At 35.2% G+C, this 25,066-nt stretch overlaps 1 protein-coding gene across 1 annotated transcript in view; it reads right to left on the bottom strand.

Annotated features, from left to right (window-relative positions):
- The window catches only part of znf385a (zinc finger protein 385A), a 103,292-nt gene that overhangs the window by 13,036 nt on the left and 65,190 nt on the right, over window positions 1-25,066 (bottom strand). The window contains 2 exon segments of the mRNA XM_051096342.1: window positions 7,386-7,557; window positions 17,150-17,260. Coding sequence (XP_050952299.1) covers window positions 7,386-7,557; window positions 17,150-17,260 — 283 coding nt within the window.

Raw genomic sequence — 25,066 nt, 5'->3', positions numbered from 1 at the left:
TGAGTGGGGTGTTCCACAGTTCCAGCTGTCACCTTCAGTTTAAAAAATGGGATATCAACTACAAGGCAAACATCCAGCCTACAGAGTATGGCTTTAGAAAGACTAGGAAAAAGTATCTCTTAAGGGGAAAAGTAAGCAGTGACTTCACTACTCAATTTCCTTACAAAGGCTATGTATGTTTTTGTCATTTCACAAACATTTAACCACAATGTCTTGCATAAACTCTTAGTCATTCCAAGTTAATGTCCCTCCCCTGAAGAAACACAGTGTTCAGATTTTATTCACCATGGCATTTGAAGTTCAACTGCCTCTGCTGTAGTGGCAAATCCTGAATGGCAGGTGGATAAGAGCTGGTTAGAAGCAACCAGATCCCTCGTTTTACAGGAAACATTCATCTCTCTCTGCATTGGAAGTTTCCAGGCAGATTTCTCAGTGTGTCTCTGTTCGTGGAGCAGATGAGAGCGTGCTCTATATTTCTTTTGGGCTTGAGCTCCTGTCAGAGCCTTATAAAGATCATCTGGATCAAAGCACAGAATGATGATGTACTGCTCTTTTGAAAGATACAGGATGTTACAGCAAACCCCGTGACCCTTCAAGAAAACACCAAATATAGATCAACTTTTCGTCCAATAGCTATTATAGTATAGGAATGGACCATGTGGTTTGTACTCGGTGCAGGTTTGGTTGTGAATAGCTTGAACTTTTAACTCTGAGCTAATATTCCCAGGGCTCTTTTCCACAACACACCCCATTCCCTTACAGGCCCCCACCCTCCAACAAACACACATACTCACACACTATGCGTGTGTAGTAAAAAATGTGGGTTTGGCTATGTGCATGTGGTTTGTGTTAGCAGATCGTGGTTCGGGGGTGGAGGAGAGTGTGTAATGGGGGATTTCAAAATACTCCATCCTCTGGATGGTTGCCATCCACCACCATCATTGACATGCCCTCCATGTTCCCTGCAATGTGTGCCCGTCTGCCCTCCATTTATTCTTGCTCTGCATATCTGAAAGTGTTGTTACACAACATTCACTCTCAGAGGACTCATATTTAATGCTTAAATTAACACATGCCTTCCTTCAACTGCTGAAGGAGTCAGCCGCTGTAAACACTAGCTAGTAATGATGTAAATATTTTCAAGAAGGTTCAGAGGTACAAAAGAACTTTAAATATAATGCTGTAATATAGCTTTAAACGTGCAACTGTTGCAAACCAACAGTGGGCATGAAATCATGGGCGTTTATTAAAACTCTACTTCCAGAACAACAATTTACAAATAATTTACTCACCCTCTTGTCATCCAAGATGTTGATGTCGTAAAGAAATCATGTTTTTTGAGGAAAACATTTCAGCATTTTTCTTCATATAATGGACTGCTATGGTGCCCCGATTTTGAACTTCCAAAAGGCAGTTTAAATGCTGTATCAAACGATCCCAAATGCGGTTGTAGACGATCCCAGCTGAGGAAGAAGGGTCTTATCTAGCGAAACGATCAGTTATTTTCATTTAAAAAAATACAATTTATATACTTTTTAATGCCAAATGCTCGTCTTATCTTACTCTGCTTGGACTGTTTTTGTTCCGGTTCATGACAGTTAGGGTATGTCGAAAAACTCCCATCTCATGTTCTCCCTCAACATCGAAATCGTCCTATATCGCTGATTTACATTTTTTGTTAAGGGTGTTTGATCTTCTTTGAATGTTCACTTTGCAAAGACTGGGTCGGTACTTCTGCAGCAATGTAGGATGATTTTGAAATGATTTTTGAAGTTGAGAGAGAAAATACGATTGGAGTCAGAACACACAGAGTTCATAGAGAGAAAGGCAAGATGAGCGTTTGTATTTAAATTGTATTTTTTTAATGAACATTACCGATCGTTTCACTAGATAAGACCCTTCTTCCTCAGCTGGGATCGTTTACAACCGCATTTGGGATCGTTTGAAGCCGCATTCAAACTGCTTTTTGAAAGTTCAAAATCGGGGCACCATATCACTCCATTATATGGAGAAAAATGCTGAAATGTTTTCCTCAAAAAACAATTTCTTTATGACTGAAGAAAGAAAGACATGAACATCTTGGATGACAAGGGGGTGAGTACATTTTATGTGAATCTTTGTTCTGGAAGTGGATTTCTCCTTTAATATAAAATATATGGGCCATTCTACAGAGTTGGTCCAAACTGCTGTTCCACAACCAAACATTTAAAAAGCATTTAAGTTAAAGAAAAACCTCATCAGATATTACTTTTTAGTTTCACAATTGACTTAATTATAACACACAACAGCATGTAAACTCATGCAAAACAACTGGAAAAAGCTTTGTCTGTATTAGTTTCATCAAGTGGTAGGGACCAAACCGGCCATGATAGAAAGCGTAAATGATGCCTGTGTGTTCAGCAGAATTATGATAGCTTAGTTACAGACTCCACATACAGAACCTGAACACATGAGAGCAATCTCTCAGTTTCCAGACAGTAAACTAAACCTTCTATTAATGCTGCTCCGGTTTCACAGCCTCTGACAGCTGTAGCGGAGAATATGGTGTGTGACGTGGTGAAGCAGGGGTCTGGTTGTGACCTGTACAGGTGGATCAGATGTTCTAAGGGTCATTTAGAATAGAGGCCGGCCTTTACCCCACTTCCACCCTGCCCATCATCAATGATTAACAAGCCCTGAAACAAGAAGCCCCAATGAGCTTTGGGACTTATTAATTATGAAGCCGGTTGCATTCATTTGCCTCGCTCAGATCGCTGTTTCCCAGATGCGTCTTCCATCCATTACAGCAGGCTTGTTTACCAAATGATCCTCGTCGTTTTTATAGAGTCTGCATGTTAGAGTGGTGATTCTGCCACTGTAGCTCAATAGAACAGTGCTGTCGGAGATGGAGAAAGATCTAGCTGGAAATTTAATGGCTCTTCAAGCTTATGCTTGAAATATGGAGCTCCAGACGAGTGTCGTGCAGCCTTCTGTCTCTATACAATCTCCAGATGTGTAGAAGACTGCTGGAGATGTATGGCTTCATTAAACAGAGTGACTGTGCAAAAGTGGATCTTGGGGACAAACAGAGTGCTAAAACGGTTCAATGCCAAACCTCCCGCGCAGCCTGCCAAGTCTCCATGTTATTACGGGCCCTGTTAGCCGCATTCAAACCTTACAACAAAACTTCAGTGGCATAAAAGTATTCCTACAACAGGAAACGTAAAAAAAAAAAGTTAAATATAAAGAACAAGCAAACATCATAATTAGACAAACCACGGCTGAAATTCCTTGTAAAAGAGCTAAGAATGCATCCAAGCACAAACTATACTCATTTTTTCAGTTTGAATTTCAGCCTGAAGGGATAGTTCATCTAAACAATTATGTAATAAAATATGCACCAAGTCTGTATTTTTTTTTACTGTATCAGAATACAGTAATTTTGTGAAATATTATTGCAATTTAAAAGAACTACTTTAATAAGGTTTAAAATGTATTTTACTCCTGTGTTGGCAAAGCCTAATTTTCAGCAGCCATTTTTCCAGTTTTTTTTCAGCATTGTTTAAGGTATAGAAATTGTTTAATTTCTGTTTATTTTAAATACAACACTTTGTTTCGTACTGTATCTTTTCATCAATGTATGCTGGATGAATAAAAGATTTAATTTCTTTAAAAAAATTTATATATATACTACCAGTCAAAAGTTTTTTTTAATGTTTTTTAAAGAAGTCTCTTCTGCTCACCAAGCCTGCATTTATTTGATCCAAAATATAGCAAAAGCAGTAATATTGTGAAAAATTTTTGCTTTTTAAAATAACTGCTTTTTATTTTATTGTTTTAAATTGTAATTTATTTCTGTGATCAAAGCTACATTTTCAGCATCATTACTCCAGTCTTCAATGTCACATGATCCTTCAGAAATTATTCTAATATGCTAATTTGCTGGTCAAAAAACATTTTTTATTATCATCAATATTTAAAACAGTTGAGTAATTTTTTTTCAGATTCTTTGATGAATAGAAAGATCCAAAGATCAGCATTTATCTGAAATGCTAGTAATGATGCTAAAAATTCAGCTTTGAAATCACAGGAATAAATTACATTTTAAAATATATTCAAATAAAAAAAAAGTTATTTTAAACAAAAAAAATATTTCAAAATGTTACTGTTTTTGCTGTACTTTGAATCTTTGCTGTTTAAATCTTTTGACTGGTAGTGTATTTTTGGGGGTGAACTATCACTTTAAATTATCACTGGTTTAGAAGTCAAGAAACATGCAGAAGGTAACTGAAACTCTATAACCACTGTAAAGGTGACTCCACAGGCCTGAGTATTGTCTTTCAACCTCTAAGAAGATGCTGGCTCTAGTGATGCGTGAAACAAAATCATCAATAAATTACATCTCCGGCAGCTGAGGTCCAACACAGCCTAGTGTTTCTCATGAAGCGTGGGAATTCTCCTCTTGAGCTTTCACAGAAAAAACACACACACACATACAGAGCAGCCAGCAAGATGTGTATACACAAGTGAGATAAAGTGATTAGGTCCAAGCACCGTGCCCTGCTGCATCCCCAATATCTAGTCGCATACTTTTAAACTGCAGAGGAAGCAAAAAAGTGAAGGATGAAGAGAAACACGCCCAGTGAGCTCTAAACTTTTGCAAAATTACTTTACACTGTGCACTTTCACACAGAGACACACACACACGTAGTTCTCCACACGCTGGGATTGCAATGTCCAGATGGAACTGCAGCTGTCAGGACTCTAGGGGTTGGCAGCTCAATGAAGCCTCTGTTGTGAAACTAGTATTATAGGAAGGCATCAAAACAAAGCAATTGTCGGGATATACAAACAAGCGAGCCACCGGCCCTGCTAGGGGTCGGGGTCACGGGAGTGAGCTTTGGATGGAAAACGGCATTCTTTCATATGTATCTGGTTTCACATTTATATCACGGCCGGTTTATTTTGGCTCTCTCCCGCTGGAATTCTTTCTAGGCCTAAGGACTATAGACAGTTTTCTCTGGACAGGCAAATCCCTCAGTGAGAGACACGGCTATACTGTTCTCCTCCAACCTTAGTCACAGAGACGATAAGCAGAACAAGGGGGAGGTGGAAAATGAAGCAATCATTCTGTATATGATACTGTATAGTATCTACAAAAAACCTAAAGAATGAAGATACAGATGAGGTCAAAAGTTTACGTCCCCATTTCAGAATCTGCAAAATGTCAATTATTTTATCAAAATCAGAGAGAACAAAATGCTTGTTATTGTTCGTTTAGTACTGACCTGAATAAGATATTTCACATGAAAGATGTTACATATAGTCCACAAGAGAAAATAATAGTTGAATTTATAAAAATGACCCTGTTCAAAAGTTTACATACACTCGATTCTAGCTGTGTTTTGTTTTTGTTTTGTTTAGTGATAGTTGTTCATGAGTCCCTTGTTTGTCCTGAATCATTAAACTGCCTGCTGTTCTTCAGAAAAATCCTTCGGGTCTCAGAAATTCTTTGGTTTTCCAGCATTTTGGTGTATTTGAACCCTTTCCAACAATGACTATATGATTTTGAGATCCATATTTTCACAGGACAACTGAGGGACTCGTATGCAACTATTACAGAAGGTTCAAACGCTCACTGATGCTCCACAAGGAAACACAATGCATTAAGAGATGGGGGGTGAAAAACTTTTGGAATTTAAAGATCAGGGTAAGTGTAACTTATTTTGTCTTCTGGGAAACATGTAACTATCATCTATAGCCTCTGAAGGGCAGTACCAAATGAAAAAAATACAATATTTAATATTTATATAATATAATACACATCTCTATTCTGTTTAAAAGTTTTCACCCCCTGGTTCTTAATGCATGGTTTTTCCTTCTAGAGCATCAGTGAGCGTTTGAACCTTCTGTAATAGTTGCATATGAGTCCCTCAGTTGTCCTCAGTATGAAAAGTTGGATCTCAAAATCATACAGTCATTGTTGGAAAGGGTTCAAATACATAAACATGCTGGAAAACCAAAGAATTTCTGGGACCTGATGGATTTTTCTAAAGAACAGCAGGCAGTTTAACTGTTCAGGACAAATAAGGGACTCATGAACAACTATTACTAAACAAAAAAAAACACAGTGGATCATTCAGCTTCCTGTCCAACTACACTGTCCTCTCTAAGGCATAAAAACACCAAAAAATAAGTATTTAAAAAACAACAACAACACAGTATTAAGAATCAAGTGTATGTAAACTTTTGAACCAGGTCATTTTTATAAATTCAACTATTATTTTCTCTTGTGGACTATGCAAACATCTTTTATGTAAAATATCTTATTCAGGTCAGTACTAAATAAACAATAACATGTATTTTGTATGATCCCTCTTATTTCAGTAAAATAATCAACATTTTGCACATTCTGAAAGGGGGATGTTAGCTTTTGACCTCAACTGTACTTGCCTTGAAATTTCCATCTTTTTTTACCTCATCTCTGACAGTTTGATCCAGACTGAGGCTGGCAATAACTGGCGCATAAAAAGAGCAGTAAGGACAGACGTAAAGAGAATAGAGAAAGTGGATCAGCAAATAACACGCACAAGAGGGAGTCACCCACCCTCTGGCGGTTTATAAACTCAGTGCCCCCATTTCATTTCACCATCATTATGATCTGCCAATGTTTAATCACTTCTCATTAAAGCAAGATCAACTGTGATGTTTCCCTTCTGCCCTCTTAGACCTCTGCACTTTTTTATATCCATGCTCTTTGTCTCACCATCTCTCACTCACTGCTCATCCTCAGCCCTCCTAATCCCAAAGTTTATTCTGATACTGAGACAAATGGGTTTCTAATACCTAATAGCCCTGCAAACAGCTCCGTAAACACATCAGCTAGGCCTTCCTAATAAAGCGGTGACGGTCAAAGTCACACCACTTTAGTAAAATTAGGCTCTGAATGAGGAGATCCATGTTTGAGACCTTCCTTAAGATGTTTCAACAAGACAAACAAGGAATGCATCTTATATTTCATACACTGGCTATTTTAAATCTTGGCCTTTAGGATGTTGTTTTTGTCTCTTCCTGTTTGTACGGTTGGAGCTGTAATTGCCCCATGACAGACCCCAGATCTTCAGTGTTGGGAATGTTCAATTGGCTGCTTCTTAAAGAGTGAGGTCGGACCACACACTAGGAGAAGATTGAATATTTGTGGCGTCTTTATGTCCCAGTTTTGACTCATAGGGTGAGCTTTCCGGTCATATCGTTTGAAAATTTTTAAGCAGAATAGACTCTCTTGTATTATGATTGAAAGCTTATTTCTTCTGTGGAAACACATTTTGTTCCCTAATGTTCTGTGTGAGTAAGCATAGCAGACCAGATGTGCATGTTTTACAATTAAATTGTTCTCAAGCTCTTACCTGTTTTGCTGGGGTCAGTATCTGAGATGGTCGGTAAGGGTCCCGTAGGTGAAGGGGACGAGACGGGCCCAGGAGGTGGTTTGTCACTCTCTTGTGGGCGGCTCTTGGAGGTCTCAATGCCTTTGACTCTCCTAGCATGACGGTTCCCTTTGTAGTGGGCTTCTGCCTGACTCTGAAATGAACACACAGACGATGCTGATTAAACATTCTTTAAGAGCATTTAACGTCCACAAGGGGCTGCATATAAACAAAACAAAGTCTTTAAAGCTCAGGGGACAGGCCATATTTTACATCTGATACTAGAGGTCCCATCCAGGAGTCATAAAATGGGTTTGTACACACATGCTTGTTCCAGGACACTGATGGCACATGGCATCCATTTGGAACTGTGGAAATATGTGCCTGCTTTTAGATGTGTCTATTAAAGTAAAGCCCCCCCCAAAATGACAAACGAATACACTTCAAATAAAAAAAAGTTAAATTTGTATATAAAAGAGTTGACATACTGTAATATAGATGCAGACAAACTCTGTAATATAGGTTAGACAAACTCTTTCTAAAAATAATTTTTCTTAAGTGATGATAATTCAAAATTGACCATGTAACCATTATATAAAATGTAATAACAATAATTAAATAATAAAAATAACAATAAATGTTATTTATATTATGTACAATTTTTAAGCTATTTTAACATATAAACATATTGTCATTATGCATAATATTAATAAAGACATAATTTTATGTTGTTATTATTATTCAAAATAAATTACATTATTTATGACAAAGAATATGTATTCTAGCTATGTATCATTTATTAAAGATAATAATAATAATAAAAATTAATAATAATTATTTAACACTTCTATGTGTATTTTTTGTTATTTTAATATATTTTTAGTTACAATTTCTTATAATTAAAAAAAATATATTGAAAAATGCATTTACAAAAGTGTTATAAATGTAATCAAATATATAGTATTTATATTACGTAAGTATTAATACCATTATTCATGACAAATAATATGTATTTTGATTTAATATAATTTAATAATGATAATATTAGGAAAAAGAATATAAAATAATAATAATAACCATTTTAATATCATTATTTAATGTATAATTTTAAGTTATTATAATAAGTACATTAATTTTACAACTATTTTATTGTCATCATACACAATAATAATAAAGGCATCATTTTGTTGTTATTATTATATTGTCATTATTCATGACAAAGAATATGCAGTCTGGCTATGTATCATTTATTAAAGATAATAATAATAATGTAAAATAATAATAATTATTTAACATTTCTATGTATAATTTTCTAGTTTCAAATAATATGTATTCTGATTTAATATAATTTAAAAATGATAACAGTAAGAAGAAAAATCTAAAATATTAATAATCATTTTATATAATCATTTTAATGTATAAATTTAAGTTATTACAATAAGTTATTTTAACATTAATACAATGTATATAAATATAATACAATAATACAACTTATTGTCATTATACATAATATTAATAAAAATATAAATGTTTGGTGTTATTATTATTATTATTATTATTATTTAAATAAATTGCATATAATTACATATAACGTATAACCATTATTCATGACAAATAATATGTATTCTAGCTATATATCATTTAATAAAGATAATAATAATAATATAAAATAATAATTATTTAACACTTAAATGTATTTAGTTATTTATATTTATATGATATATATATATATATATATATATATATTTAATAATAGAAAAATGCATTTACAAAGGTGTTATAAATGCAGTCAAATAATTAGTATTTATATCATAAGTATTTATACCAATATACATGACAACTAATATATATTCTGAATTCATATAATTTAATAATAATAACAGCAAGAAAAAGAACATAAAATAATAATAATCATTATGATATCATCATTGTAATGTTATATTATTGTATTACATAAAATTAGTTTAATCATTAGATATGACATTGAATATGAGGTCTATTTTCATGATGTTACTATTAACAGTGTTTGAATGAGTCAAGATGAATGCAACCATTGTTGAGCGAAAGGATATATTTAGCCGTCTCAGCGGTGAGTGCATGAATAGTACAAAACCAAAGGAAACAGTTGACTACTGTGAACACTCTAATCTGCATAAACAATTCCACTTCTCTGATGTGGCACAATCTAGTCCACTCATCGATCATGCTGACTTGACCTCTAGCAGAAACACACAAAGAGATATTTTCAGAAACGTTTTCGCAGGAGCTGTCGCCTATAGTCTGCATCTTCGTTACAGGGGAGCGGAGCCGCTACGTGGCACAACACGTATCTAACGTGCCTCCCAGCAGCACGCTTCAAACAGATCACCTAGCAGCGGCCTTCAGAATGTAACCCATCAAGACAAACATTATGATTTTTAAGTGGCTGGATTATCTGTTGTGTGAAACCGAGAATGAGTTGACAACAGTTGCTGCAGACACTGGGAGCAGGACCAAGAGACTCATACCAGAGTGTCATCCAGGGCTCAGACGATCACTACATTAAAAGAGGCGTGGAACTCCCGCAGAGACTCATGGGAACAGAAGAGATTAAGACAGCTAGGATAGGCCCTCAGAGACAGTTAGGGTACTCTTGCAGTGGGGGAATGGCATTAGGCTGGCCCTTCCTGTCTGTTGTGGCAGGTTGTGGGCTGTAATTGGTAATGACAGAGCCTTATATAGCTGGTGGTCTGTAATCGAAGCCTTCAGGGGTTTGAAGGAGCTGCCTGTCTAAAGCACGCAGGAAACTGAGGAGGATGTGGGAAAGAAGCACTAAAAGAGCACAGATCCCTGGGATTAAGGAGGAAAGAGGAGAAGAAACCAACAGAAAGCTCAGTGGATATGGGGCTAAAGCACAGGTGCAGAAGGAGAAATAAATGTAAAACATATATGAGTTTAACAATGTAAAGCTGATCACACTTGTGTGCGACAGAGTTAAGAAAAAAATGCTGAAAAAATCCACATCCACTTCCAAGTACAAATGAGAAACACAGTTCATGCCATTGCCAGTTCACGTGCAAGCAACAGACTCAAATAGTCTGGGGCAGTAATCATAACCATGAGTTACAGAGATGTCTACTGGAGAGTCCAAATATCTTTTTTAAAAGTCTGTGACTGGGAATCGTAAAGAATTGAACTTATTTGGTTCTGGTTCCAATTCCTCTTAACGATTCCACTTGCACTAATAATTCTTTTGTAAGTTACAAGTGTTCTTGAACTAAATTTGTTTTTTTGCAGAGAAAATTGCATTTACACAGGTGTTATAAATGCTATCAATAAAATAATTAGCTTACCTGTACTGTACATTACACAAACAAAACATAATAGCATTTTAAAAATATATAATACTGACAAATTAAAAAAACAATTCAGGAATCACTCTAAACTGACTGTGCTGGATGTTTTTGATTCACAAAAAAGAACTTATTCATTAGAGTCATCTGTCCATGAGTCAGATACAATGGTTGTGCTGCATGTTTCTGATTTACTAAGAAGAACTGGCTCATACTAGTTATTTGTTTGGGAATCAGACTATATTGGTTGTGCTGCCTGTTTTTGATTCCCTAAAATAAACAGACTCATGATGGTATTATTAGACGACTGGCTGCACTGCATACTTCTTATTTACTACAAAGAAAAGGTTCATAGGAGTCATTCATTCAGGAATATATGGAAGCATGGGTTCCGCAAAAGAAAAAAGAAAGATAATTTTAACTTTTTACCTCACATTTCAGACTTTTTTTCACTCACAATTGGGAGATCTCGCAATTCTAAGTTGTAAGATATAAGCTCACAATTGCGATATATAAACTCACATATGCAAGTAATAAAGTCAGAACTGTGGGATATAAACTCACAATTGAAAGTAAAAGTCAGAATTACGATAAACTCACAAATGCAATAAAAAGTCAGAATAGTGGGATATAAACTGCAAAAAAAATAAAAAATAAAATAAACTCACAATTGCGAGTAAAAGTCAGAATAGCTGGATATAAACTCACAATTGTGAGTTATAAAGTCAGAATTATTATATATTAACTCATTTAACTCATTATATTAACTAATTGCGTTAAAGTCAGAATTGTGTGATATAAACACAATTGTGAGTAATAAAGTCAGAATAGCGGGATATAAACTCACAATTTTGAGAAATAAAGTCAGAAGTGGGAGATGTAAACACAATTGCTAGAAAAAGTCAGAATTGTGTGATATAAACTCACAATTGCGAGTAATAAAGTCAGAATAGCGGGATATAAATTTATATTTGCGAGAAATAAAGTCAGAAGTGGGAGATGTAAACTCAATTGTGAGAAAAAGTCAGAATTGTGTGATATAAACACGATTGCGAGTAAAGTCAGAATAGCGGGATATAAACTCACATTTGTGAGAAATAAAGTCATAATTGTGAGATATAAACTCACAATTGCAAGAAAAAGTTAGAATTGTGAAATAAACTCACAATTGCAAATAATAAAGTCAGAATAGCGGGATATAAACTCACATTTGTGAGAAATAAAGTGAAAATTGGGAGATATAAACTCACAATTGGGAGTAAAGTATGAGATACAAACTCACAATTGCGAGTAAAAGTCAGAATAGTGGGAAATAAACACAATTATGAGAAATAAAATCAGAATTGTGAGATATAAACTCTTAATTGCAAGTAATAAAGTCAGAATAGCAGGATATAAACTCACAATTGCGAGTAATAAAGTCAGAATTGTGAGATAAAACTTGCAATTCTGAGAACATCAGTCTTTCCCCTCAGCATTAGACTTTATAACTTGCAAATGCGAGAGTTTATATAATGCATGAGAAAAAAGTCAGAATTGCACATTTTTATCTTGCACTTCTGACTTAATAACTAAGTGAGTTTGTCATGGAATTTGGAGAAAAAAAAAATCAGAACTGTGAGTTTATATCGCAATTCTGAACAAAAAAAAGTTTAAAAAGTCAGAATTGTGAGACAAAAGCTTGCAATTACCTTTTTTTTGGCTACCATAAGAATTGGACTACACTGTTCATGCTGTCTATTTTGTGCTCTAAATTAAGTAATGCTGTTGTGTCACCGCTGAATAGCAGTACAGTGATACTTCAACACTGGTAGAAGAAGAATTCACGTTCACGGAATTGAGTGTCATTCGTTTACTGTAATAAAGTTTGTGACGGCCTGTCTGATAAAAATGACACTACCATCCTTTAGATACATATTTGTTTTTAACAACCAGCTTATAGCTGAGCTGTTTTGGCCAGTTCTTAACTCTAATTCAATAAGACAAGCAGACCACTTTTAGCAATACAACCCCAATTTTCACATTTGAACTCTTTGAACCCACATACAGAATTAATTCATTGAAATTCTCAGTGAATGCTTTCTTAATGAAGCAAGGGCATACATTATGTGTGAAAAATACCTCAGCTATTAGATATGAATACAAATCAAGTACCAAGCCAAATCCATGATGTGCCAATGAGAATGAAGTGCTCGTATGAATGCAGCACTATGTATAGATTAAGGAAATGAGGAAAGTTCTCACCCAGATGGCACAGGGTTTTATATAAGACAGATGAGTTGCTTTTGAGAGCACAATAAAAATACTTGAAGCAAAAACAGGGAGCAGAATGAACTTTTCCAAGGACAAATTAGAATACAAATTGTCCCAGTCTCATCGAACCACATGTGAACGGTATGTAACGCAACACGCGCCAACGAAAATACAATGAAAACAACAAAATGAGAAAGGGATGCATAAGGAGGATCGACAGCTGTGGCTATTCCCGAACGCACATGGAAGGTTAATTTGCCCTCGTGATGGAAAACCAGTCAATGATGGAAATTGTGCGATAGCGGCGGGCCACTGCAGCTCTGGCAGGGGGAGGGACGCGCAGTCAACCCTGTCCTGCAGCAACAGTGACACAATATGGTGACATCACTTCTGCAGCACGGCAAGGTTATACCTCCATCTTGCGCTAGAGTGAAAGGGACAGAGGGACACTGGCAGCACAGCATAACATAACTCTAAACCCCCAGTTTGATGAATGCATCGGATAACACACGCTGGCAGCCAATAGTCTGCTTTTTCCACTACAAATGTCCTCAGTTATCGGCACTGGGGGTTAGGAATCTATGAATCCATAATGGAGCGTGAAATGATGATGGGAAGGAGGCGAGGGAATAGATGTTTTCAAGGAACAAAAGCATTGCTTTATTCAGCATAAAGTAGAGGAAGAAAATGTGGACTCATTTGCTCTGTGTAACCATTTAATGAAATATGGCATTGTATAATTTAATCTCTTAACGTAGCTATATCGTTTCCAGTGCAACAATGCGTGAAAGACGTAGCACAATGTCTAATACAACAACAGAACTCGCAATTCTTTGATGTCTTTTCTTTTGATCTCTCTGTCTTTCGCTCGCTGCTGATGTGACGACGTGAACATTTGATGCCTGACAACTTTAAAAATAAACGAGTTTAAACTGTTAGGACAATGATAAAAGAATGTGTGAGTTTCCACGTGGGATGATGAGTGTGTGTACAGTATGTAGAACTTTCCAGAGACACAGAAGACTAAAAAAAAAAAAAGTTTATTTTTTAATGCTGCGAGAACTTAACCCCAGAATTACTCTTCAAAGATCATTTAAAATCATTATTGTGTTAAATAAATAAATAATCAAACATACATTACAAAAATAGTGTTTAGATCGTGATTGATCGCATCCAAAATAAAAGTTTGTTTATATAATATATTTGTGTGTACTGTGTATATTTATATGTATGTATAAATACACACACATACACAGTGCACACAAATATGTAAACACAAGCTTGTGTTATTCTGGATGCGATTAATCACGATTAATCGATTTGACATCACTAATTTAGATATATGAATAGAATTTAGATACATTTTAATTAATTTCAAATGTGCATGACTTCTTCTGTGGAACATAACAGAAGAAAATTTGAGAAAAATGTCTTGTGGGGTTTTTTTGTTCATACAATGGAAATCAGTTTGGTTACCAAACTGAAAGAGAAAGAAAAGGCAGCCCCATATTGTACCATTTTCATGGAAAGTGCTACATGCTTAAAGGGATAGTTCACACAAAAATGAAAAGGCTGTCAATAATTACAAACCCTTATGTCACTCCAAACCCATAAAACCTACACTAATCTTCAGAACTCACTTTATGATGATAGGACAGTTTAGAGTTGACAGGAAACGAAGTGGGAGAGAAAGAGGGGGCGGGATCGGGAAAGGTCCTCGAGCCGGGATTCGAACTCGGGACGCCCGTAGTGCTACGGCACTGTATCTCAGTGCACTTTTATGCATTGCCAAATTCCATTTGACTTTTTTCCAAATTACGTTTTTTGCATTTTGATATTTCTGGATTCCATTTTTTACCGTTTTAATTTTTCTGGACTCTTTTTGGTAAAATTTTATTTTACGAATCAAAAAGCATATCCAGTGTCTAATCTTTAAACTTATACAACTTCACATCATTTTACTAAAAGTTTAACAAAAATTACATGTTCAGGGCCTCATGAAATGTTTTATTTTTTCCCACCATAAGTTTTATTGTTACCAAATTCTCTGTTTTAGCACGTCTAACTATATGAATGCATAAAAACAACTTAATTTATTAAAATTGATTATTTTTTCCTCAGAAATTCTGTTTTTCTGGTTATCATATAAAGGCATATAACATTAATTTTATTTATCTTTAAATTATTGAAAATTAAATTATTTTTTGGCAAACAAAATATTTACTAATACTATTAAAACATGGAAGTTTTAATAATTTTAGTAGTGGTGGTAGTAGTAGTAGTAGCATGTACATTCTACTAAACAATAGTAATATATTTCTTGCAAAATGTATTAAACCGAACTTTTATTTTGATGGGTTTCTGTGAATCCCTTAAAATGTCTATGTGTGTATGATATGACATAGTTTTACTCAAATTAAATGGTAACATGCTCATGAAGTGACTCTTAGAGCAGTTCTGGAGATGTTTATGTATTTATGTCCTCATTTATTGAGACGACAGATGCTGAAATCACAAAAAGTGAAACTGCGCATCTGCGTCATTCATTCACACAGAGACACGCAGAACATGCAAGATTCATATTTAATATTTAACAAACAGTTACTAGTCTAATTCATTCAAAGTTCGACAAATTCCGTGACATTACACAGACAGAAAGGTAGCCCAAAAAGGTACATCTGTGACATCTGTGGTTCAACTGTAATTTTATAAAGCTATGAGAATACTTTTTGTGCACAAAGAAAACAAAAATAACAACTTTATTCAAAAACAAGAGTACCACAACGCATGTATGCAGGGTCAGAAAGCTCTCGGATTTCATTAAAAATATCTTAAGGAAGGTCTTACGGGTTTAGAAAGACATTAGGGTGAGTAATTAATGACAGAATTTTCATTTTTGGGTAAACTATCCCTTTAAGTTTGTGTATAGTTAAACGCAATGATGTCAAGCAGGGAGACATTGTGAAAACAGGGGTGTTGAAAGTATATGAATATCTTTTACAAACCAGGACAGCTGCAGGTGTCAGAGACGTCCAATCAGCAGTCAAGCGCTTAAGGTTTATTGAACAACATGCATCATTATTTACAAGCACGCTTATATCTGTGTCAAGCTCGTTTGACTTGAGGGTCATGAACTGGGTTGTAAACTAAAGGCATCTTTGGATGGCACTTTGGGATGTGGAATTTATAGCTGAACTAACAACCGTCTAGGATATTTACTGTGAACCAAAACAAAGCAACATTAGTTGATGAAAATAACTGTAGTACAAAACTTCAATCTAATCTTCACCTCCATGAAATATCACCTCCCTTGAGTCCAGCTCTCAAGTCCAATTGTTTTACAGATTTGCTGAGTTGTCTCAAAATCTCTCCCCGTAAATCATTAAAAGCGAGCCGGGCTAACAGCTAATTTCGCAGGTCTCCACAGGCAGGCTTGGCCTCTCCATCTTCTCCCTGTCTTTCTTGGTCTGTGACTGTGGTTTAAGGAAGGCCATACATCTGCTCGACTGGAGGGCCGAGATTACAGGCTCACACCAAGAAAGCCACTTTCTGTCCATGATTACAGTTCTCGTCCGTAAAAATAGCGCAGGCTAGTGGGGCACTCCCAGGTCCTGCTCTGTTACTAATCTCACACATGTCACAATGTCTGCCACAGCTGCAACCGAATTCAGCCCAGAATATTTCAGGCTAAAATTTCTCCTCCAACAAGCGTAGCAGCAATTTTGTGCACAAACAACTGACATAATTGGTTTCATTGATGCACAAGGAATATTGGAAAGTAAAAATGCACGATACGGATCTTGCAATAAATGACTGTGGCAAGGCCGAAATGGAAAAGTTGAACGTTGTTTTCATAGGAAGTTATTGCTTGTGGAAATAATATCTTAATGAAGACTTTATGTTGAGAGAGATTTTCTTAATCATCGAAACACTTCACGCTGTAAGCTTCCGCTCTGTCATGCTTTGCGGATACAGTACTTCAAAGAGGATTTGCCATTGGCTATTTCCGGAAAGCAGAGTGTGCAGAATTTCTCAGCAGTATAAACAAAACATTCATATTATATAGAAAAGCTACATACGATTTCATGTCTTCAATTACTTAAGCCATTTGCGTAAGACGACAAACATGCATGTCAAACAGTCAAATATCAGATACCTCACCTCAGAGTTGAAACGGATCTGGCAGACATTACAGGAAATGATTGGCCGTTTGGTCTTCACCAGTGGGACTCCAAAGGTGTGGTTGATCACTGCCTTCTGAACAGGATCCATCTGAATACAGAACAGGAGGAAGAGAAAGAGGGAAAGGGAAAAGAGAAAGGACGTGTGAAACTAAACTCTGCTCTGACTCCCATTAGACAGACAAGGTCGTTAATCATGTTGATGGAAAGGTCTAGGTGGCAGTACAGTGGCAGCAGAACATGGCTAAGGGCGGCCATATGGTGTGAAGAGTCAGGACACCTGTGAGATCAAGTCGGGGTGAGCAGTGAATCTCCTGCACAAATGTTGTCCGGAGCTGTATTCAGTTACAAAATATCAATAGCTTCGCTAATAAACGAAGACAACCTAATTACTCACTTACCTTTAAGGAGGTCATACTAGTGTAGACTGCATGACAAAACATTCTAGAAATAGAATATAGGCCTTAAATTATGCAATTATATTATGATATATATATATATATATATATATATATATATATATATATATGATATGTTTAAATATATATTTCATATGAGCAGATGATACATACATATATATATATATATATATATATATATATATATGATATGACAAAATATTATTAATAATATTCTAAATATTATACATATTAAATATAACTTAAATATAAAAAATATATAGGTAACACTATACAATATGGTCCCTTTAGTTAATGTTAGTTTTTACAGTATTTTAATACTACCTAATAAATGTTTGCCCAGGGCTATTAAATATATACAACTTTTGATTTTAATAATGTATATTTATTAATTAGTTTTTTTTTTTTATTATTTGTTGTTAATATTATTATTCATTAAATATATTATGTAAATAATTGTTCAAGCCACACACATACTTATGCATATCATTACAAACATATAAAAATATTATATATATATATATATATATATGATGCATATATTTTAATTAAATATCACTAAATATAATTATGAATATAATTATAATTAAAATCTAATTAAATCTAAGTTAGATATTTTTAAAAAATTATTAGTAACACTATACAACAAAATCCAACAATGAGCAATTTTTTACAGTATTTTAATATTATGTACTAAATGTTAGTTGAGGTCTATTGAACAGATACAATTTTTGATTTTAATAATGTATATTTAGTCATCTGTTTTTTTTAAATAATTATTTGTTGTTAATATTATTATTCATTAAATATTATTTAAATATTTGTTTAAGCCACACACATATTACTAAATATAATTATAATTATAATTAAATTATAATTAACTATAATTTAAAAATGTAAAATATTAGTAACACTATACAATATGGTCCCTTTAGTTATTGTTAGTTAATGCATAACTAAGCAATAATTGTTTACAGTATTTTAATATTAGTTAATAAATGTTAGCTCAGGTCTATTAAACAGATACATTACATACATTTTGATTTTAATAATGTATATTTATTCATCTTTTTTTAAATAATTATTTGTTCTCAATATTATTACACACACACAGACACAGACACACACACACACACGTGTATATATATATATATTTATATATATACACACACACACACACACATATATATATATATGGATTAAATATAACTAAATATCGTTATAATTAAAATAAAATTAAATATAACCTAAATATTACAAATATATTGGTAACACTATACAATACGGCCCCTTTAGTAACTAACAGTAAATAACTGGGCAATACATTTTTAGTTTTAAAAATATTTACCCTTATGACTGGTTTTGTGGCTCTATGTATTAAATATAACTAAATATACGTATAATTTAAATATAACTACAAATATTCAAAATCTATTAGTGACAATAATGCTAATGTTATTTAATGCATAGCTAACATTAAGTAACAATGAGCAATGCATTTTTTATTTTAATAATGTATATTTTTATGAACTAGTTTTTAAATAATTAACCTTTTTATAAATATTAATTAAATATACTATTCCAACCACACACATATTTAAACCACATACACATTATATTTATGTGCATAATACACATGTTCCTTTAAACTGTTTCTGTTAGATCTATGTCCACCATATAAGAGGTCATTTTAAAATAAATTTAACTAGCTATCCTAAGTACCACATCCCATAGCGCCATTGGCTAAGCCTCTGTTTATGACCAGCTTAATGCACAAAGCCTGATGGTCGCAGTCCAAAAATCTTTTGGCCTTGTGGTCTGCATTCACTGCGCTATTATCATATGATTCCTACCATTATTATTCACTTAATATAGTTTAATTTCATTTTGAACATTTGACCTGATCATTTTACACAGTATGATGCAGGTAATCTCCATGCATTTACGACAAATTCATCAACAGCTGTCTGTTGACACACTTGACTCATTTTTTGGACTAATGAAGTGGAAATAACCGTGATGCATGATTTAAATTACAGCTAGTTACAGAAAATGTTTAACATTTCAAAAACATCTATAATGGTGTGCTTTCGATTCCAACCTCTAAAAACAATAGTCAAAGGCGGGCCAGTTTGGAACATCACCTCTTGGCTGGGAAACACGGGGAGAGGCTGAAATGAATATTCTCTTAGTCAAACAAAAACAATTTGAAAATCTGCAAATGGATTGTATCCAGGCAACCCCCTACTAGTAGAAGCAAACACTCACACACAGAGCCGAGAAGTTGTTCAGGGTGACAGCGCACACCATTTGTGGGTTAGCGGGCCTTGCACCGGACTTCCTCAAATTTTTGTCTCTTATCTCTTTTGGCTCGGACCCGAAAACTCGTTTCTGTTCTGCCGTCGTGCATGTGCAAAGTCCACGCCACATCAGTCAGACAGGCACTGGATTAGCCACAATGATGTTGTTCTATGGCTTTGCCTTCATGAATCTCCAGAGGATTAAGCGAAGCTGGCAGTTAGCTGGGTAATCAGAACACCTCCAGCTACAACACATCAATAGATACAACTGTCAGTACTAACAGCCTCGGCGAGGAAACAGGACGAGGGAGGGGCTTCGATGGGCTGCACGGAAAAAAATCAAAGCTTTGCGAAGGCCTCTCAGAAGAAAAAGACTACTTTTAAAGCCTTTTTAAAATCCACAGCCTGCGTTTTAACTCAGAACGCCCTTCTAATGAAGATTTAATAACATACATAAGTTAACGTACATCTATAGACTAAAATCCTGGGTGTTGGTCCATAAAGCTTCACATGGTGAAGTAAAAATAGCACTGCGTTGAAGTGGTCTTCTGCTGGTGGTGATTTATTCCTCTGACTTTCTCAGACGAGAGACATCTTGGCTCATGACTATCCCAACAAACATCCTTCAACGGGAATTATGTTATGATACAGCTTAACTGAAGAAACCAGCAAACCACAGCTGAAAGATGAAAACGCATATTCGGTCATCTCTATTAGCCGTAAAAGTTTGGAAGGACATGAGTAAATAATGAGTTTTTGAGTGAACCATCCCTTTATAAGCCAGTATGTGAAATACTGGGCATGTTTTATCATTTCCATGCTGTTTTTATGGTATTGGCGAACACTGCATATATGCTAATTATCAGTGCATGTTACATTTATCCATTTGGCAAGCACAGAGTCTGTCATATGACCTTCTGATGCTCCCTGTGGAAAACCACATCCCACAAATCAGTGCATGTTCAAAACTAGCCAGATTCTTCTCATTATAAAATGAGAAACAGACCTTTTAATGACCCCTTAAAGGGATTGTTTACGCAAAAAACAAAATTCTGCCATCATTTAGTCATCCTTATGTCATTCCGAAACCTTTATGGCTTTTGTTCTTATACTGTAAAGTCTCGGTTTTTTGTATACAGTGAAGGTCAGTGTTGTTTTGGACCCCATTAACTTTCACTATATGGGCAAAACTCATTAAACATTCTTTAAAATATCTTCTGTTGTAATGTGGCAAACAAATAAAGCCATGCAGGTTTGGAACAGCATAAAGGTGAGTAAATGATTGATGGTTAAAAGGAAATTATGTCGTTATGTACACTGCCGTTCAGATGTTTTTTATGCTCATCAAGGCTGCATTTATTTGATCAAAAATCCAGAAAAAACTGAAATATTGTGAAATATTATTTCAGTGTAAAATAACTGTTTTCTATGTGAAGATATTTTAAAATGTAATTTTTTCCTGTGATGCAAAGCTGAATTTTCAGCATCATTACTCCAGTCTTCAGTGTCACATGATCCTTCGGAAATCATTCTAATATGCTGATTTATTGACAATGTTGAAAACAGTTGTGCTGCTTAATATTTTGTTGGAACCTGTAATACCTTTTTTCAGGATTCTTTACTAAATAAAAAGTTAAAAAGAACAGCATTTATTTAAAATATAAAATATTTTGAAACCATATAAACTACCGTTTAAAAGTTTGTGGTCAATAAATTTTTATTCTTTCTTTTTTTGAAAGAAATTAATATTTTTATTCAGCAAGGATGTGTTAATAGTAAGTGATAAGTGATAGCAAAGACTTATATTGTTAGAAACTATTTATTTTCAATTTTTTATGCATCAAAGAATCCTAAAAAAAAGAATCACAGGTTCCAAAAAAAACTTGAGCAGCAACTGTTTCCACCACTGATAACAAAAGTAATAAATCAGCATATTAGAATGATTTCTGAAGGATCATGTGACAGGACTGGAGTAATGGCTGTTGAAAATTCATTTTTGCATCACAGAAATAAATTATATTTCAAAACACATTAAAATAGAAAATCGTTATTTTAAACTGTAATAATATTTCACAATATTACAGTCGTTTCTGTATTTCTGTAAATAAGTAAATTCAGCCTTAATGAGCGTAAGAGACTTTCACATCGTAAAACATTAAAAATCGCACTGATCCCAAACTTTTGAACATCAGTGTAATTTGGATTAAAAAATAATACAAGATCCCATGTCAGTTAACACCATGGAGTGTTTCAGCACGCCGAACACCACAAGCCCAAAATGCACTGCGTTCAAAATACATAACAAGGTGCAATGCCAGATCAAACATCCCGCAAAGCTAATGAAAGCTGTTCGGCGTCCAGCGCTTTACAGTACCCAGCTTTGTTACGTCTCTGCCTGATCTAGCCGGAGGGCACTCACCTTCATATCCTCAGAAGCGCTTGGATCTCGCAGCTGCATTGGATCCTCCGTGAGGGAGCTCGTGTTTGTGTGTGGGAGGGTGCGTGCGAGAGTGTCACTCATCCAGAAGGGATCCTAGCTGTCCCACCACACCACCTGATTCTCAAACATCCATACACGTCTGTGCCCCCTATTGGGCACGTCAGTGAGCGATTCTTGCGTTTTCAGGTCCAGGTTATGATTAATTAATGTCTTTCTTCCTAGTATTGCCTCTTCTTTTCCACAATCAGTCGTCACTTTTGCCGTTATGGTTTGGTTCCTCGTTCTCCGTTGTTTAATCTCATCCACCTTCCTTCCATTCCTCCCTCCATCCTTCCTGACACTTCACAGCATGCCAAGACTACGTTCCTGGTTGAATACTCTCTCTTCATTTTCCTCTGCCTGTCACTTGCTTTTCTTTTCTTTCCTTTCCTTCCCGGTTTACTCCAATAATACAATCTGTCGTCCTTTCCTCTGCTCTCTTTCAATGATCTCCTTCCTCTTTCTGTTCTACATGCTCACTCGCCGACTGCTTATTTTGCCCAGATGCACTAAGAATGTCATGCACTCCCTCTGTTTTTTTTTTTCGTCCTCACTCCCCAAATCACCCTCCACTCCCTCATTCTATCAAAAGCACAAGCTGGAGAATTCAGCCCTCCTCCGGCTCCCCCGGCTCCCCCGGGCTCCCCCGTCATGACGGTCCTTTCGCTCTTTCCACATATTTCTAAAACACATGTGAAACTAATACAGCACGACGTGGGCTCAATATAACTTCTAAAAATATTCTAACTCATAATGCCTTGTGATTAATATCTTCCAGCTATTAAGGTCGAAAATTGCAGATTTTAAAGGGGGTCACCAGAGGTAAAGTGCACGCAGCCAAAAGATTTCAACCCCAAAAGTCCACGTGGAGTTGCATTACTCAGCGAGGAAAATTGGCAAGCCGTGCGCATAAATGTCGCCTTCTGCGAGTGAAAGCATGCGAGGCTTTTCTCCAAAGTGGCTGCAGGTAAGATGCAACAAGTTGGCGCACGAGCCACCCGATTTAACGCCTGCGAAATTCCTGATTCTGCAGAATAAGCGAGTGTCTGGGGGAGGTTTTCTGCACTTCCACGCCACAACCAGCTGCTTGGTATAAATTATTCAGGTGCCTCAGTGCCTGCAGGCGCATTGACTCAGTCAGGCAGGTAGACGCCAAATCACATTAAAGACAAATTACAGCTGGACTGTAGAGGAATGGAAGATTGTGGATCTACAGCTGATAAAAAGCATCTGATATTGGTGAAATTTCTACAGCAAAATAATTATTTGGCCAAGCCCACACATTTTTGAAAAATACTTTGAACTAGATTACAGCTTCAAGTCTGTTTGATCAGGCCATTGCATTCCAACATGAATGCGATCCCAGACGGAACAACTCAAGCACAGCTGACTTATTGCATGTTTATAAGAAGTGCTGGGGAAGCTAATTTGAAACTGTAGCTTCCCAAGCAAAGCAAATCATAATTTAGAGAGTTTATAACAAACCACAAACAAGTAGTAGTAACTTCGTTAAAGTTACATCAGGCACAATATAATTTTTTAATAAATAAATTAAATAAACTGTAAATAAAAAGATTTACCTATCCAAGAATTTATAATTCAGTCACAAAAACTGGTTTGAATGAACAAACACTGGTACTGGAAATTGAATCAGTGAATCGTTTTATGAATCTACTGATTTCTATTCGACCTAACAGATTCACTAGAATGAATCACATTTTCCAGTCCTACATATGAAAGAGAAAGCTTCTTGGGATGAACTGATTCAATAGACTCAATCATACATTTAATCCAGGGTTGCCAAGTCTGCGTAACAAAACCAGCCCCTTTGCAAACAGCTTGATTGACAGGTGATCTGACCAATCCAAACGCTAAATCCACCATTATGTCTGACAAACAAATCAGACAGGAGAGTAGATTAACTTAAGAGGATTTACACAGTTGAGCTAACTTTGATAGGAAATAATCTATCAAAAGGAAGAGATGAGAGAGCAATCTTTCCACAGCTGTACTGCCCCATCTCTTTGTCTGCTGTTGGAATGGAGGGATGGAAATTTTTCAGTTTTGAAGTGACAACAGCAGTTTACAAACTTTAGTCAGTCACAAAGAAGCAAAATTGGTGCTGGTCAGTCATCAGATAATAGGGTCAAACAAGCAATTAAGGAAGTTATGATTGATACGTCTGTTATATATTGCCATAGGGCTATATATATTATACAGACACTTAAAAATATTTTTTATTTTTGTAGACCCTGATGGTTATAAAATGTATCCAAGATACTAATAAAGTCAAGGGAATGCTTATTATTGCAAAATAACTCATGAAAAAACTCCAGAATTTCAGGCGAGATTTACCATGGACTGACATCTCAACCGTATGGTAGTTTTATAAAAAACATAAATGTAGGCTATTTATTGGATGTCTACTAATAAGAATTTTAAGTAAAATATTTTTTCCATTAGCTCCTTTTAGGGGTGAAAGTTAAAGGGTTAAATAAGATACGTTCTGAAATCCATTCATGTTATTTTCGTGTTTTAAGTAAATAAGAAAAGACGGTCGGTTCACGTGTCGATTGATCTAATATGGCAATACAGTGATCGACACATTAAAAAGCCACAAAATGGTATTTATTGTTTGAATTCTTGAGAAATTACATCATTTTATAGCTTGTTTCATACTAGAAGTAATCTGCTCTGTC

Source organism: Labeo rohita, chromosome 23, assembly GCF_022985175.1.
Source record: "Labeo rohita strain BAU-BD-2019 chromosome 23, IGBB_LRoh.1.0, whole genome shotgun sequence".
Taxonomy (NCBI): domain Eukaryota; kingdom Metazoa; phylum Chordata; class Actinopteri; order Cypriniformes; family Cyprinidae; genus Labeo; species Labeo rohita.
The sequence above is the reverse complement of the archived record's forward strand: the minus strand, read 5'-3'. Positions and strand labels throughout refer to the sequence as shown.